This window comes from Caretta caretta, chromosome 16, assembly GCF_965140235.1.
Source record: "Caretta caretta isolate rCarCar2 chromosome 16, rCarCar1.hap1, whole genome shotgun sequence".
Classification (NCBI taxonomy): domain Eukaryota; kingdom Metazoa; phylum Chordata; order Testudines; family Cheloniidae; genus Caretta; species Caretta caretta.
This window is the reverse complement of record NC_134221.1, coordinates 18849657-18868026: the sequence shown is the minus strand read 5'-3', so window position 1 is coordinate 18868026 and position 18370 is coordinate 18849657. Positions and strand designations below refer to the sequence as shown.

Here is an 18370-nt window from a genome sequence, read left to right as displayed (position 1 = left end):
ACATGTTCAATACAGATCAGCTCGTGGTTTTACAACAGCCAAGAGAACATAAGTATCACATCAAAAGTCCTCAGCACAGCCTGAGAACAGAAGCCTAATGCACGCAGCATCCAAGAGCTACTGTTTGTCATGTATTCCACAGATCATTCTCCATCCCTGCTACATACCAAAGCTGCTTCCATCATTCTGCTCCCCTAAGCGATACCCTCATTCCTGGGATTCTGCAATGGCCTCTAATAACAAGGCACTTATTAAATCTGGCTCTGGGACCACTTTTCAGGGGGAGGAAGCAGTTCAGTGCATAGTGCAGGGATTGTTATTCCTCTATTCCAACTTCTGCTGTGCCACTGACTGAGTAGAGACCTGACCCAAGGCCAAGATTCCCACTGACTCCAAATGGGATCAATCCCTGAGAGGCTTTAGGTATGTGACTTAATTCCACTAGCAGTTCACCCATATGTAAAGACACTGTAGCAACATTCACGTATGAATTACGATTTTTGGAAAGCACTTTCAGACCCTTCAATGGAAAGTCCTACTGGAGGGAAAATTACTATTTCCAGAATAACGACAAGACGGAACCCCACCAGCGGCGCTCCAAGAGCGAAAGCCTGTCCTATTACAGAACCTACTGGTTCCTTTGTCTCCTGCGTTGGAAGAATGTCTGCTGTTATCAGTCCCTCAGCCAAAAGAAAGTGAGCAGGAGCCATCCACTGAGTTCTGGCAACACACTGAAGCTCTGTTTGTGGCTGTTGCTTTCACCAGGAACCAGAATTTTCCAGCTGCCTGGAAGAGGAGCCAAGCTGATTTCTGATCTGGCACCAGCATGTTTTCTTAAAGTATGTGTGTCCTTGAAAGTGCCTTTATTTAGAGTCCCTAGGAGACCCAGATTACACTGCCTGCGCTGAGAGCAATGCTGTACTCATTATATGGGAAATTCTGCCAATAACTTCCTTTCCTTTCTTTGACGGGGGAGGCCGCAGCAAGTGTGATGGAACCTGATGACTGTTTGAGGCCTGACACCTATCATAGACAGCAAGAAAACTTGTGGGAAATCGGGCTAGCTTGGTGGAGAGTTGAATTTCCACCAAAGACCTGGATGGGAGCAGGGTAAAGGGCTAGTGAGTTGCTTTGAAGCATTGGAGGTGCATGCTGGCGATCGGAGTCCAGGTTGATACAGCAGAAGTGATAGGCAAGTTAAACTCCCAGGCAGCTCTGCATCCACTCCCCTGGGATGTCTACAAGGGTCAAAGTTGGTGCAACATAAACACGAAGGAGCCTGAAGAAGGTATAAGTTAACGGGGGGCGGGGGAGGGGGAAGGTTACTTTAACTTTAACCGTCCACTGGCTCCTCGGTGGACGTTTCTGCAATTTGGACTCAGCTGAGTGTGTGAAAATAGCTGAAAGAGAGAGAGGGGATTTAAACTTGCAATGATTTCCTCCCAGACCGGACTCCTTAAATCAAGATTCCCCTACATAGGTAATATTCATTAACTCTTATTCAAGGTACAAACTCTTTAGCTTCCTCTTCTTCTGGGAGCCCAGGTGTCATTGCCAGCAGGCCTCCCCCACCAAGTTCAGGAATCCCAGAGCTTCCCCCCTGGGCCTGGGTAGTAATTCAGGCAGGCTTACCCTCCTTGTATTCAGGAGTATCACAGCACTTTTCCTAAAAGGAAAAGGAGTACTTGTGGCACCTTAGAGACAAATCAATTTATCTGAGCATGAGCTTTCATAAGCTACAGCTCACTTCATCGGATGCATACTGTGGAAACTGCAGAGGACATTATATACACACAGAGACCATGAAACAATACCCCCTCCCACCCCACTGTCCTGCTGGTAATCGCTTATCTAAAGTGATCATCAAGTTGGGCCATTTCCAGCACAAATCCAGGTTTTCTCACCCTCCGCCCTCACAAACTCACTCTCCTGCTGGTAATAATAGCCCATCCAAAGTGACCACTCTCTTCACAGTCATTCTCTCCTTGGATCAGGAAGCCACAGCTACCACCGTCTCCTTCTTCCTTCTGGAGCCTATGAGTTTGTCTTTCTCCTAGTGTGTCTAGAAGCACCTCCCCAGGTGACCTCTGGTAGCCTTTTAATAGGGCCAGGTGCTCATTAATCAATTAAGCTGCCAAGCAGCCACCTAGGCAGTTAATTACTTAACAGGTATGCCGACATGGGCTTGTTCTCTTGTATGAAGCCAGAGCACAGATAGACTGGGTCCTGACTCTCCTTTCAGGGGCCAGCCACCCCATGACAGTCTCTCAGAATTTGGTTGCCTAGACTTTCACACAGCTCTAGCATGCCGCTTTGCTTGAAGCACTTTCAATAAGAGAACATTATCCCCAGATGTTTTTTCTCCCCTTTGCTATCAGCCAGGTGTTAGAACTGACAGCAGAAATTTCAGAGAAGTATTAGTGAGATGTGTGCGAGTTTCATTGCTTCATAGAGGGAATCCATTTTCCTTTCTAGTATCTATTTGCTCCACTCCCCCAGCCTTCAGCTTGCGCAATACAGTGAATATAATCCATGCCCAGCTGACCATAATTTATTCATAAAAGGCCTGAATCTGCAATGAGCTATTCATCTCCTGGGAAATGTTGAATGCTCTTAATTCCCATGGTCTTTAGTGGGAAACTGAAAACACTCAGCACCTAACACCATCATGCAGGATCAGACCCAAAGTGACTTAATGTAAAAAGGGATGTGTGTTGTTTTTGTTTTTACTATGTTGTAAAAGTAGATTTATTATGAAATCAGCCTATAATTACCCTCTTAATAATTCCCACTCTTCGGCACTCACTCAAAAGAGACTCATCTCTATTGTATCCGCTATAAAAAGAGCAGCCACATTGACATACTTTATGACTTTATTAAAAGTGGGGATTTTATATTAATAATTCTAGGATCCACAGCCATATTTCCCCAGTGAAGGAAATGTGTGCATTGGTCTAGTTCCAAGGTAATTTGTAAACATAAAGTATTAAAAGGCTCAACAGTTCTAAAAATGTTAATTGGAAACTCCACAAATTGCTTTGCAACATCTTTATACTTCAGTATGGAGCTTTCAGATAACAAGGAGCTAATTAAGGGGTGAAGATTCCTTTTTTTTTTTTTTTTTTAATGGTATCTGTCTCCATATGGGCTCTGAGTTCACTGCTTGTAGGTCATGCAAGTAATGGGAAAGAAAAATGATTTTTATTTTTTTTTAGCTTTTAATGTAATGATGATGCTAGGCATTAATCTTTGTGTTACCAAGAACAGACCTCTGGGACAGGGACAGATGCCTGCATGAACTTTGTTGAAATCGAGCAACTGCTGCCCAACCTAAGGGTATGGACTCATTCTCCATATCCTAGTGTGGAACACATTCCTGAAAAGACACATGCATTTCACTAGCCGTCATGCATTGAGCATGGACTTTGCAACTTGTGTGTCACATTATCAGCCTTGGCTTCCAAATACATATGCCAGCCTATGACTGAGTCCTCAAAAGTGGTCATGCTCCCCTATGCATACAAAACCAGCCATCTGTGCACACAGATAAGGAGTTTAGAATCAGATGAGCCTTAATCACAAAAGTTCACATCTGGATTTCAAAGTGCAGGGGTGTGCCAATACAGGATTTTGGTTCAGCCCACTATAAAGACAGAGGCTACTTGAAATGTGAACCAAGGCCCAGGTGTTCATCTAACAAACACGTCCAATTTTGGTGTTTGGTTCAAGCCAATCTCTTGCTTTGTGCCTACATCCTCTCTGGGGATGATGGGACGTGTGAGTCTGGCTGGATCACGCCTTCTAAGCACGAATGATGTGTGAGGCAAAGAGAATTAAACTGGAGAGAGGGAGAGGAAGATACGAGCTCAGAGGGTGAACAAAGTGAAAAGAGGCAAGGGAGTGAGTGAAAGGCAGGGAGGAAGACTCAAAGGGGGAAATGTACAAAAGGAATGGGGAAAAAGAAATCAAGGGAGAGAGGGAAAAATAAAAGGGGGAGGAGAAAGACTAGAAATAGAGAAAAGAGATACAGAATTGGTCAGGGAGATTTGGGCTGAAGGAAGGTGCAGCACAGAAAGCAGTAGGAGGAGATGAGATGTAAGGGAGAAGAGGATAAGAGTAGAGATGAAAGGAGTATTGCATGGAGAAATAGTCAGAGCTGATCTTCCCTGCTTGGTTTATGAGCTTTGGACCAGTCTTTTTTTAAAAAAAAATTTGCTAGGCATGTTCTTCTCTTTCCTTCAGCTGCAGCTTTGAAGTAGACAAGGGCACGGTGCACTTAAAACCTATTGAAAGAGGGCTGCCAGTGAGAGCTTTCCCTGAGTGGGAGGAGGAGTGATAGATACTCCTGGTCCCTTGTATATCTGATCATTCTGAGCCCATAGAAGAGAGTGAGGTAACTTGGTACAGTGCAGTGGAAGCCAATGACTCTAGCAAAGGCGGGAAAGCACTGTGGCTTGGTGAAGCCCAAGAATGAAAGAGATCAGAGTCTTGCTGAGATTATTTCTCTTTCCTCTGTAGAATCATCTGATGATCACGTGAATGGCTCGCTCATCTTTCCATTAACTGGCACCCAGCTCATCCAGAACTACAGATGAACCAGCTGGATGGAGATCAGTTGGTCAAATGAATCAAATGACAATGGTAGGCTAAGTGCTGACTTGAAATATAGGCAAATTTAAGGCAGTTGAATTTATTGCTCAGCTATAAACCGTCACCTGGGACTAAATATTGCTGTCGTAAGTGAATGCAGAATCTAGGCTCTGGAGTCCACTTAGCACAATGCAGTCTCTGAAGCCGACACAAATATTTAGCAAAGTCCTTTGAAAGCAACACCTTCTAAAATATTAACTTCACACGCACACAGGGTCAAATTTTTCATTGCTGCAATTCATTGACTTCCTTGGGGAAATGCCAGCAGTGTGTTTGGCCCAGTGTACTTCATGCACCAAATAAGTCAATTGTGATAGAAATTTATCCTTCTGGGACGCATTTGCCTCAGAATGGCTCATCCACTTGAAAAATAATGCACACCAAAAATATATTACCATATGGTGTCCATTTATAGAATACGCACAACAGGCTAATCAGACAAAGGTGCCGTCAGTTTGACCATTTTTCTCACCTCATTAACTTTGGCACATGTTATGGGGAAAGCTGTTCGGTCTTTGTAATGTTCAAGGACACTAGGTTGGTTCAGTTTTGTATTAAATGAATTGGACTAGAAAAAGGAATTTAAATAAAGTGTCTATGCAGAGGCAATCCAGTGTATATTGTGTGGTGCTTGAGTAATGCTGGAGAAATATTCTATAATATTCCTATAGTAACAACTATAATTCAAATCTATAAAGGGAATGAGAAAGACAAAGAAAGATATGTCCTGATGCACATAAATAGTTGGGCAATTCATGTGTTCTTTATGCAGCGAGGGCCTGCTCCAAAGCCTGTTGAAATTGATAGGAGTCTTTCCATTGATTTCAATGGGTTTTGGATCTGGCCCTAAATCTTTCAAAGAACAGCAGAGCTCTTCCTAAATGAGTCCCTGCTCATGGAATGCACTTGTTAAGTGAAAACAATGCAGGTGCTTTAAAGGCTCCCTGCTTAACAGATTTTTTTACTGCACATTGAAAATCAATACTGTTGCCAATTATATCATGGTTCTTTCTTCCCTTTTTTAGCTTCTATAAAGGAAAACCATTGCTATAAATCTATGAGACCCATAATGTAGCAATTCAGTGCATTAGAAATGTGCTGTGTGATATATAATCAAATCCCCAGAAAGCAGTCCCTGTTCCCGATATGAGCTTTCATTTCAGTAAGTCATCACCCAGGTGGGATTCCAAGATTTACACAACTGGCTCAGAAATCTAGTTGTGAAGAATCATTCTTTGGCCATGATGCCATCCATTTGTGAGAAAACAGTGTTCTAGTCATCCTTTATTTTTGCCCCTTCATCTTCTGCTGAAACATTGAGCAGGGATTATGCATTAGGGTCAAGAGGACGAATCCCATATGTTCAATTTGCTGTGATTGCATCTCTCATTATGTTCAATTTCCCATGACTGATGAGCCCTTGCTACTTCTGAAGTGGTCAGTACTGACTAACATTGAAATCCCTTTATGGAATTCTCTGCTAGAAGCCTTATTTAGGTGAAAGCAACATATTTGCACTCATCAGACTTAGCTGAGAAGCCTGATTGCTGGTGCTACAAGACATGTTTATCCGCTTCTCTCTCTTTTTGAAAGAATATAAGCTTAGTTTATGATAATGAAAGGAAGCATTCTTATAGTCTGTGTAAGGGCAGGCTGGGGATTGAATTCAAGGGGGCTCCTCACATGTATACGAAATGCAAGACTGGTTCTTTAATTGTTACAAGAACACTCTCCCAGCCTGCCCTATATGGATTCAATAAAGGGATATCAGACTCCGGTGTTGGATCAAATGCAATTTGTCCCTCTCCTGCACTAATCTCCAGTACATTGCAATAAGCCTTAATATTATTGCTGATGGTCAGAGGCAACTGGGACGTGGCCTTGGGGAGAAAATGGCGATGGGGCACCTGTGTTTCACCTGGTGTGTTGGATCTGCTGAGCAGTGATCAGTCGGCAGAGGGCAGGATAGTGAATCTGGTAATGGTGATGGGTGATCAACAGGGGAAATGTCCTTGGTAGTCAGGGAGGAGTAGGTCAGGGAGGCAGGGTATCCAAGGATCATGGTTTTACAGGTAGCTAGGGGGTGCATATTGGTGTTAGGGCACACAGAGCATTAGCAGATTCATCTGTCGGACACTCTGGGATTATTTGAAGGCAAGAGTTGGTATGCCGTGACATTCCTCAGCTCCATGAGCTCTTCACAATGGTCAAAGGCAAGACAAGACAGTCTTACGCTGAATTAAACCTAGTGTCTCTGACACCGGGTTGAGGATGATCAGAGGCAATGGTGAGCCGTTAACGAACATTGGGGTCTGTGTCTTTCAAGCGGAACTTTCAAGCAGTTTCATCATCCGAAAATTTTCACAAAATATTACCAAGCTATGAAAACACCCTCATTTCAGTCTTCAAGTCCAAGGCTCAGTGTCTTCACCTCTGACGAATATGGTGTAGAGAGGCCACGTGTCAAATGCTGTTCTGAAATCCAAAGGGTTTAGTCAGGATGCAGAACTGGAAAGGCTTGGCACTGCTAGGAGCAAAAGAGGCTGTCTTTTTGCTGGCAGTGAATCAATACAGCATCAATGCTTTGCTTCCGTTTGTAGTAGAGACTGTTTATATGAATGAAGTGAGGAATTTAACTCCTTAAAGCAGAAGATACTCAGCCTGCTTTTCACTGCCCAAATCCCAGGGGCTGAGAGAAAGGCAGGTACACACCAGGCAGAGCTCACGGGCAGTGTTGCATACACCATAATCTAAATGTATGCATAAGTCCTGCAACTGAGAGAGCATCCGCCTGATTCTCTGAATGATGCACACTGCAAAGCAGACTACCCTTTGAAATTCCTGATGCTGCTGCCTGGTGCCAGCTGTTGTACACAGGAGGCCATTTTCCCCCTTTTAGTTACCCCAACACAAGATGGTTGCACAAAGCTATAACTGAGAACAGAATTTGTCTCTCTAATTTACTACTGTTCCATCCCCTACATACACAGAGCCAGTACACAATAAACAAAACAGGGACATCTCCTAATAGTTTTATTGTTCCTTAGATAACTGTGGATAGTACAAAGTTTTCCTCTTTAAAAAAATTAATTTCCTTCACAAGTCCATCCTCCTAAGACTTCCTATGGGAATCTGATGTCACAGAATATCCACAGAAGCTATTTCCATCAATCATAATGCTGTGTAGATATTATAATAGTAAGAGAATATTTTTAAAATTAGCAACATGAAATTGGTTACCTGTGTATTAGGGGTGAACACTGATTCATTGTCATTTTTTTAGAAACGAAACCATCATTTATTAACCCAAACTACATCATTGCATTTACAACATTCATTGCATAAACTAGACAGACAAAGTTTTGCCACCTCTGGTAAATAACAGACATACATGATACAGTATATTTGCTGAATACATAAGTTCAAACAATATGGATACAACAACTTGTTCATAATACATACTTAAACCATCGTGGTTAATAGTTACTAAGACACAGATCCATGAGCTACTTTGGGTCTCAGCACAGTTAATCTAAGAGACAAAAACACAGTTGAGAGACAGTAGCTGCAATGGAATGCAAGTAAAACTAACCAGTGTTAGTCTTAACCAAACACTCCCTGGAGGGGGTCAGCTTTTCCACTTAAAATACAAATCACACATCCATCATAGCTGACCTTGATGTAGGAAAATGTCCATGCAACTCACATGACAGAGAGAGACTCCCCAGTGATAATTTCCAACAGTCATTGCCTTACTTCTTTAGCATGTACTGGAGATTTGCTATTGGAACCAAAAGCAAAACAAAACCTTCAGTGTTTCTTTAAGTGCAGTTCCAGCTGCAAGTATATGATTATTCTTAAGTCTATACAACACAGGCTTGGACTTCTAGAAATGTAGACGTAATGCTGATGTCAGGTGTATGCTGTATAATCCTCTGTGCAGTTGTTCTTTATTTTGGCAGCTGTTTTTTAATAAGTGCGTTTCCTTGATATTAGTAATTTTTTTTAAATTAGTTTCTAGATAAAAGTGGACTACAATTCATCAGACCTGATGACGTGGAAGAGGGTGACGTTGTAAAGTATCTGATGCCCGTTGTTCCAAGCGTAGAGGGCTCGGTCCTTAGGGTTGTAGTCTAACATGGAAATGTGTGAATATTTGTTTTGGAATGGGATGTCAATGTACTCGTAAGTGGAGGCATTGGTCTGGTAAGCATAGTGCACCTTGGTTCCTCCAGAGTACCCGTTGGTGACGTAGAGCGTGCCGCAGATGATAAAGGCCTCGCCAGCGCTGCGTTTCGGATAGCTGGTGTTCCAGGTCTGCAGGCTCTGCAGGGTGTTGGGGTCCAGCTTGCTAATAACAATGTTCCCCGCGTTTTGATTGGTAGCATAAACAGCCCACAAGCCATTTTCATCCACCATGAGGTCAATGTCAGAATGGCCACCCCAGGCGTAGTGGTACATGTTGTTGTAACCAGCATAATCCAGGCTGCGAGTCTTGAGGATGCTCTCCGTTTTCAAATCAAACCTGATGATTATGTGGCTTTGGTATTTGTTAAAATAGATCGAGCCATTGTAGACCACTTGGCCGGTGCCAGACCAGGGGTGAGGGAGACGGTGAGAGGTGAAATTGTCTGTATTCATGAAATCCGACATGCTTTTGTACTCTCGGACAAAACGGTTGTTGTGGTAGCTATCCATGTACCAGACCTAGGCAAACAATGGAAACATTTCATGTTAGAAGGCAGCAGACAGAGAACCACCATAACAAATGAGCAATATAGAGAGAGATTTTCCACCCCCTCTTCTAGAAGATATGTAGCGCGACAGCATCATAAGTTACCTTAGAAATTAAACGAGATGTTAAAAGGGAACATTCTGAAGACTAAACTACGGAAGCCTCACTTTGAGGAGAAAAGCCTGTCTCTCTTTTCCCACTGTGTCTCATTATACCCACAAGGAATGGACAGACTCTTTCTGGCCTCCCTGGTTCTAGAAGTGTTGCCCTCCAGCTCATCACCAGAACACACATTCCAAGACCCTGATTATTCAGAGAATGACATGGAATCCTGCAGTTATTAACAGTAGGTTTTCTCATGGACAGACACCAAGGGTCACAAGAAATCCAGAGCAAATTGCTAGGAAGAGAGGCTGTAATTGACAACCTGCTTGAAAATGATGTATTTGGAGGATGCTACCAATGATCAAAAAAATAGGTCCACAATCTAAAAAAACAACTGATTGAATTAACTAGCACACAAAAGCTTTCCAAGACGGGGAAGCTAACATCTTTCCAGCAGCTCTGTAGTTTAAGCTGTTGCCTTGAAGTACCAGGTAGTTGTCTTTGTCCTTTGAAAGGGCAATAACATCTCAGTCTGCTGGGATAAAAACAATATATTATGTTGATGCCTTTTTTTTGCTTCCTGTAGGCCTCATCAGGGCAGCATTTATTAAATTATATCATCTGATGCGTGGAACTCCATTAATTTGGCATACACAAGAATATGAATGCAATTGCTCAGTGTCACAGAAATTCATTGGAAAGTCCTTATCCGTTTAAAAATCATGCTCTCCTGCATCAAAAGCTCAAAGCGAGGCTGTTACAACACAATAGATAAAGACATCAAAATCTCACTATTGTTAGATCATTAGTTGATGGTGGAGATATTTTAGATTATTACTTAAATGCCAGTTCACTAGGGACACGGTCTAGACTCCTTACAACATGTGTTAGTCTCTGGATTAAGTTTAGAAGTGTGTGCAACAAGAGTGATGTAGTGGTGGGAGTCTGCTATAGACCACCGGACCAGGGGGATGAGGTAGATGAGGCTTTCTTCCGGCAGCTCACGGAAGCTACTGGATCGCATGCCCTGATTCTCATGGGTGACTTTAATTTTCCTGATATCTGCTGGGAGAGCAATACAGCGGTGCATAGACAATCCAGGAAGTTTTTGGAAAGCGTAGGGGACAATTTCCTGGCGCAAGTGCTAGAGGAGCCAACTAGGGGGGGCGCTTTTCTTGACCTGCTGCTCACAAACCGGGTAGAATTAGTGGGGGAAGCAAAAGTGGATGGGAATCTGGGAGGCAGTGACCATGAGTTGGTTGAGTTCAGGATCCTGACACAGGGAAGAAAGGTAAGCAGCACGATACGGACCCTGGACTTCAGGAAAGCAGACTTCGACTCCCTCAGGGAACGGATGGCCAGGATCCCCTGGGGGACTAACTTGAAGGGGAAAGGAGTCCAGGAGAGCTGGCTGTATTTCAAGGAATCCCTGTTGAGGTTACAGGGACAAACCATCCCGATGAGTCGAAAGAATAGTAAATATGGCAGGCGACCAGCTTGGCTTAATGGTGAAATCTTAGCGGATCTTAAACATAAAAAAGAAGCTTACAAGAAGTGGAAGGTTGGACATATGACCAGGGAAGAGTATAAAAATATTGCTCGGGCATGTAGGAATGTTATCAGGAGGGCCAAATCGCACCTGGAGCTGCAGCTAGCCAGAGATGTCAAGAGTAACAAGAAGGGTTTCTTCAGGTATGTTGGCAACAAGAAGAAAGCCAAGGAATGTGTGGGCCCCTTACTGAATGAGGGAGGCAAACTAGTGACAGAGGATGTGGAAAAAGCTAATGTACTCAATGCTTTTTTTGCCTCTGTTTTCACTAACAAGGTTAGCTCCCAGACTGCTACGCTGGGCATCACAAAATGGGGAAGAGATGGACAGCCCTCTGTGGAGATAGAGGTGGTTAGGGACTATTTAGAAAAGCTGGACGTGCACAAGTCCATGGGGCCGGACGAGTTGCATCCGAGAGTGCTGAAGGAACTGGCGGCTGTGATTGCAGAACCATTGGCCATTATCTTTGAAAACTCGTGGCGAACCGGGGAAGTCCCGGATGACTGGAAAAAGGCTAATGTAGTGCCAATCTTTAAAAAAGGGAAGAAGGAGGATCCTGGGAACTACAGGCCAGTCAGCCTCACTTCAGTCCCTGGAAAAATCATGGAGCAGGTCCTCAAAGAATCAATCCTGAAGCACTTGCATGAGAGGAAAGTGATCAGGAACAGCCAGCATGGATTCACCAAGGGAAGGTCATGCCTGACTAATCTAATCGCCTTCTATGATGAGATTACTGGTTCTGTGGATGAAGGGAAAGCAGTGGATGTATTGTTTCTTGACTTTAGCAAAGCTTTCGACACGGTCTCCCACAGTATTCTTGTCAGCAAGTTAAGGAAGTATGGGCTGGATGAATGCACTACAAGGTGGGTAGAAAGCTGGCTAGATTGTCGGGCTCAACGGGTAGTTATCAATGGCTCCATGTCTAGTTGGCAGCCGGTATCAAGTGGAGTGCCCCAAGGGTCAGTCCTGGGGCCGGTTTTGTTCAATATCTTCATAAATGATCTGGAGGATGGTGTGGATTGCACTCTCAGCAAATTTGCGGATGATACTAAACTGGGAGGAGTGGTAGATATGCTGGAGGGGAGGGATAGGATACAGAAGGACCTAGACAAATTGGAGGATTGGGCCAAAAGAAATCTGATGAGGTTCAATAAGGATAAGTGCAGGGTCCTGCACTTAGGACGGAAGAACCCAATGCACAGCTACAGACTAGGGACCGAATGGCTAGGCAGCAGTTCTGCGGAAAAGGACCTAGGGGTGACAGTGGACGAGAAGCTGGATATGAGTCAGCAGTGTGCCCTTGTTGCCAAGAAGGCCAATGGCATTTTGGGATGTATAAGTAGGGGCATAGCGAGCAGTTCGAGGGACGTGATCGTTCCCCTCTATTCGACATTGGTGAGGCCTCATCTGGAGTACTGTGTCCAGTTTTGGGCCCCACACTTCAAGAAGGATGTGGATAAATTGGAGAGAGTCCAGCGAAGGGCAACAAAAATGATTAGGGGTCTGGAACACATGAGTTATGAGGAGAGGCTGAGGGAGCTGGGATTGTTTAGCCTGCAGAAGAGAAGAGTGAGGGGGGATATGATAGCTGCTTTCAACTACCTGAAAGGGGGTTCCAAAGAGGATGGCTCTAGACTGTTCTCAATGGTATCAGATGACAGAACGAGGAGTAATGGTCTCAAGCTGCAGTGGGGGAGGTTTAGATTGGATATTAGGAAAAACTTTTTCACTAAGAGGGTGGTGAAACACTGGAATGCGTTACCTAGGGAGGTGGTAGAATCTCCTTCCTTAGAGGTTTTTAAGGTCAGGCTTGACAAAGCCCTGGCTGGGATGATTTAACTGGGAATTGGTCCTGCTTCGAGCAGGGGGTTGGACTAGATGACCTTCTGGGGTCCCTTCCAACCCTTATATTCTATGATTCTATGATTTGCAACCAAGACTGAAGCAAATTATCAAGCAATACAGTGAGCGTGGAGAAAAAAAAATTTGTCCTACTGACGACATTTTGTATGCAGCTGCCTAATAGAAAGACAGCTGTTTTCTAGATCAGAAATTGTCTGAGCTGGAGGAGAGATAATATATGAAATAGGAGTAGAAATGACTTTTAGGAGGTGTATTTGTACGTCTTAAACAAATACAACTTTTGTCTGTATGGTCCTTGCAAAACCTCCATCGAGTTCTGTGCAGGAAGATTGAGCACTTAGGTATCAATGGGAAAATTCATGTTAACTGCAGATATGCATAAGAACAACCATCCTCGGTCAGATCAAAGATCCATCTAGCCCAGTATCCTATCTTCCGACAGTGGCCAGTGCCAGGTGCCCCAGAGGGAATGAACAGAACAGGTCATCACCAAGTGATCCATCCCCTGTCGCTCATTCCCAGCTTCTGGCAAACAGAGGTTAGGGACACCATCCCTGCCCACCCTGGCTAATAACTGTTGATGGACCTATCCTCCATGAATTTATCTAGTTCTTTTTTGAAGAACTTGCCAAGAAGACAGTGTTAAAACCCATATCTGGATTAGAGTAGGGTTTGGGATTCAGATTTTAGTTTGAGATTCTGGCCCCAATGAAGTCAACAACAGAACTTTTAGGGTGAGGATTTTACTCCAGGAATTCAGACTTAAATTGAAGAGTACTGACTGATTTCATGAGATTTTGACTCAGTCTAAACTGATTCTGAATCTGCTCTGGAATCAGAACTGTAAGGGATGGAATCAAACCCAGAGATTTTAATCTAATCTGCTTCACCATCTGAAATTTTGAAAGGGTTTGGATTGAACCCCCTGCTTCGAGCCCATCTCTAGTTTGATTAGCTATCCTCAAAAAATGTCCCGCGAAGTATTTGTCAATTTCACACAGCCCTTGTTTTGATCAAAGATGTAAAAGATAATTATGCTGCTTCCAGAAGAAGCTGCACTGATTTGTGTAACCAAACATACAGTAGATGTAACTGTAAATGCATAAAACATCCACTGATCAGAATCCCACCATGCCACCATTGCCAGGGTCCTATGAAGTCATCTGCTCTCATATGGATATAAACATCCACACATTGTGTTTGGCTGTTTATCTTAGAATGGCAAATTAACTTGAGAGCTCTGCAAAACATCTGCACTGAATTTCAAACACAGCCCAGGTTTGAAACATTCTGCAAACATGGATGAAGGATGTATGCACAACTGCAGCATTCAATGCCCCTCCTTTGATGGGCCTGAGATGGGTGTCAGAAGGTCCCAGATGGAACAAGACACTGAGCCCGTCAGCAGGATGGTAGAGACAGGACATCTTGGGAGAAGGGATATGGAATTTCCCCCTTCAAAGGTGGAGTTTATTGAATTAGGGGTTCCAATTTTGGGGTTAAAGAACATCTTACCTTAAACTGAATTTATCCAGGAAATGGCAATGTTATAAAAAAATGAAAACTGAGCCATCTTATTGCTCTGCAGCTCCTGTTTCATTATTTAGCATTAAAAAGTAATACAGGCCAAACTCTGTGGATATTTTTAAAACCATAAAAGCAGAAAACCTTGCTATAATGCTAACATTTTAGGGTGGCTGAATCTGCTGAGATTCCTTGCTTCAGAAAACAAGAGATTGATAGCATTGTCTCGAGCCAGGCGTAGTGCAATCTGGCTTTGAGTTAGCTTCTTCCACACACAGCTCTGCCAGCACACATCAATCCCAGACTTCAACGGCCGCCTGCCATTTCATTGCCGGACTTCTCCGGAGAGACTCACAATCCTGCCCAATTGTTTTCAGGGATATTATGACATGAACAAATGAGTCATTTAGGGACCTGAACAGAAGAACACCCACCAAACGTATTGAGCATTGTGATGTAACTCAGTGGTGACCAACACTTTGGTCACCACCCACCATTGACTTCAAACTCTGCCACTTAACCCATGAAATTCATAGATGTGTATGTTTTAAATAAAATCTACTGTAAATAATACACGTACTTCTAAACTTGGGCTAAGTCCTTAGAAAACCTTGTTGCTCCCTTCCTACCTACACTAAAAAATATTGTTTACTGGAGAAAAGAAATTATGTGTGACAGCTATTAAAGAGAGGCCTCCTAAGTGCTAAGATAATGCAAATAATTAATAATAATGACAGACAAATAGCTTTCTGAAGATGCTAGGAACCACGGAAGGCCCTTATAATGCAATCAGCCAATTAGAGTTTGTTTTGAAGATGTAATGGGCCGGATTCTCCTCTTGCACCAGTGTAAATCTGGAGTAGCTGCACTAACATCAGTGGACTGAGTAAATACTCCAAAATGTAGCTCCAGCAGAATAATCCTGTGTCTTATCGAGAGTGAAATGAGAAGTGATAACGGTACAGGGTTCTGGTTCTGCTCCATAATTACATTTTTAATGATGATGAGCATAAAATTTGGTGTAGTTATTGTCAGAAGTCATATCAGATGGATCCTGTGCAGCCAATCCTCTTGCTAAACAGCTGACCATAAGACCTTAAATTAGCAAGCCAGCCAGACAACTTCATTGATTATGTACTTTAAAAATCCCTGTAAGCTTATGGATAAGCAAGGCCCAGACTGACGGCAGAATACAATAGGTCTGCTCTGAGAACCAAACAGCACACAGCAGAAGAATAATGAGCAACGAGATACTGTCGCTCTGTTGCACCAACCTCCATCAGATAAAGTGATTAAATCTGCATCAGTTAGAAGGTACAACAGCAATAAACTTGTAATGAAAGTTTGTCACCAGATCATGGTGTCCCAGCCTTGAAAATAAGCATTTTAGCTTCAGCGTGACATTTATTATTATATGGCAACAGAGGCTTGTTCCTTTTGACATAATCTCTCATCATTTCTTAAGGTTTGTACCACTGATGCCTGTAACAGGGATGCCTGGGACTAAAATAAAACCCCTTTCATCGGGATTTTGGATCTTGCAGTTGACTCAGAGTCTCTTGGGCAAGGCAACTAAGGGGCAGGCAAGGAACTTGAATTTCACAGATGCATAGAGTTTAAGGCCAGAAGGGACCATTAGGTCATCTAGTCTGACTTCCTATATATCACAGGCCAGTACATTTCTCCCAGTTACCCCTGTATTGAACTCAATAACTTGTTTGTTCATTAAAGCATCTCTTCCAGAAAGGCATCCCATCTTGATCTGAAAACACCAAGAGATGCAGAATCCACCACTCCCCTTGGTTAATCACCCTCACTGTTAAAAAACCTCTGCCTTATTTCCAATCTGAATTTGTCTGGCTTCAGCTTTCAGCCAATGGTTCTTGTTATGCCTCACTCTGCTACAGTAAAGAGCCCTTTAGTACCCAATATTGTCTCTCTGTGAAGATATTTATACACTATAATCAAGTCGCCCCTTCTTCTTTTTAATAAACTAAACAGATTAAGTTGGAGAGAGGAAGGGACAGACTGTCTCTCCCTCTGCATAGTGCCCTTGGTTTAATGCACATGTTCAGAGCTAAGAAGCTTCTCCTAACTGAAATTGACTTTGGAATCATCAGTAGGTATCTTCTTTCTAGTAGGCTTCTTCCCAGTCTCAGCCAGAGAACCCAAACAAAGAGTGAGCTATTAAATTAATTTGCCCTCCCACCCTGCCTTAACTGTGCGGCTGCCCCGCCCCTCTGACTAAGGCTGCATTAACCAATAGTGAATTTCCATTTAGCCAAGCTTTTTTCTTTGTTTGTTTTGCATCCTACAATGTCCTCAGCAAATGCCTTCAGATATTTTCCATTCCATCACTCATTGGAAACCTAGATTGATTTTCAGCTAGTTATTCGCTTCGTACCTCCTTGTGAGCAGAGCTGCACAGACCAAAACTGAACAAAACAAAAACCTCCCCTGATGCAGCAAATTAATTCTACACAGCAATGAAGGTGGAGGAAGAAGGAGGAGGGAAGATGTAGCTTGGTCAGATGACTTTATCTGAGAGATGAGCAGCAGTGTTATAGAAATTAATGGGACTTTGATGGTCCCTTCCTGTTGGCTAATAACTATGGGCCTGATTCTTTATGGACCTGCAACTTGAGCCATCATCTACACTTGTGTGAATTTTGTCAAAGCATGACAAATAAATCTAGACTTGAACGACAAGCCAATTATTGGAGTCTCCCTCTCATCTGCTTTGTAGAGGACACATATCTGTTCATTATGCTTTAGAAAATATGGAAGCCTCAGACAGGGAGGCCTTTAAAAAAAAATCTAAGGGAACATTAATTTTATAGAGAGCGGGCTGTTGCCATGAGGGGGCTAAACAGAAATGTGTACTCATCAGAGCAATAAACAGCAAATGGATTTTAACTCAAAGCTGATCATGAGAAGCTCCTAGAGCACACTTTGCACTTGTAACATGCTTGGAATTTGCATCCAGGTATCCAGCCGGAAATAAGGCCACTGTTTTACTGAGCCCCCTAGGAATGTGCTTTATAAGTTAATAAAAATAATTACAGATGTTGAGTAGCCTGCCTAGAATCAGGGCCGGCTCTACCGGTTTTGCCGCCCCAAGCAGTGAAAAAACCTGTCTCCACCAAATTGCCGCCGTGGATGGAAGGAGGGAGAGAAGCTGCCGCCAAATTGCCGCCGTGGCCAGCAGAATGGAGAAGCTGCAGCCGAATTGCCGCCACCGCAGAAACTCTGCCGCCCCTTTCTGGCTGCTGCTCTAAGCGCCTGCTTGGAACGCTGGTGCCTGGAGCCGGCCCTGCCTAGAATGAGTTTGATGGGTCTCAGTCCAGTTCCTAGTGCACTCATGTCCTCTCCATTAAGAACACAATGGTAATCGGCCCTAACAGGCAAGCTTGGTTGGCATTCTCAGTCAACAGATTGAGGATGGACTGACCCCCATGGAAATGGTACTATCCTCTCCTCCAAGGGGCACCGCCTGCATGCCAGAGTTGAGACAGACTGTGGTGGGCGGGGGGAAAATGTGACCCATCGTTACCAATGGATAAAGAGAGAACTCCAGTGGCTGCGAGTCTGGAACTTTTCCGTGAGCAGTAAAATTAACATAAAAAATAATGTAAGGAATAAAATAAATAAGTAAATCTCCCCCTCTCAAAAAACAACAACAACAAACCCAAAAAACCAACCAAGAGGCAAAGCTTCAAGAAGTTACAATGTGCGTGGGTTGTAATGACTTGTGGTCAATCCCTCCAACTCCCCTGCCTTTGGGCCAATCGAAGAAGAGGCAGCCTTTAGAGAGTCCATTCCAGGTTTGACACGCAGCCCAGCACCTGCTGAGCAGGACCTTATGAGTTTAATAAGTGCTGTGTGGATATGCATGCAGTGCAGACAGGGTCAATAAAGCTCAGATGCATCTAGTCTTTCCACTG

The 18370-nt window shown here is 43.5% G+C and overlaps 1 protein-coding gene across 3 annotated transcripts in view; it reads right to left on the bottom strand.

Moving 5' to 3' along the window:
- Nucleotides 1-7668: 7668 nt before the first annotated feature.
- Nucleotides 7669-18370, bottom strand: part of OLFM1 (olfactomedin 1) — a 55198-nt gene continuing 44496 nt past the window's right edge. For all 3 annotated transcript variants that reach the window (XM_048823234.2, XM_048823233.2, XM_048823235.2), the window contains exon 6: nucleotides 7669-9357. In XM_048823234.2, coding sequence (XP_048679191.1) covers nucleotides 8683-9357 — 675 coding nt within the window. In that variant the 3' untranslated portion in view covers nucleotides 7669-8682. The remainder of the gene's footprint in view (nucleotides 9358-18370) is intronic.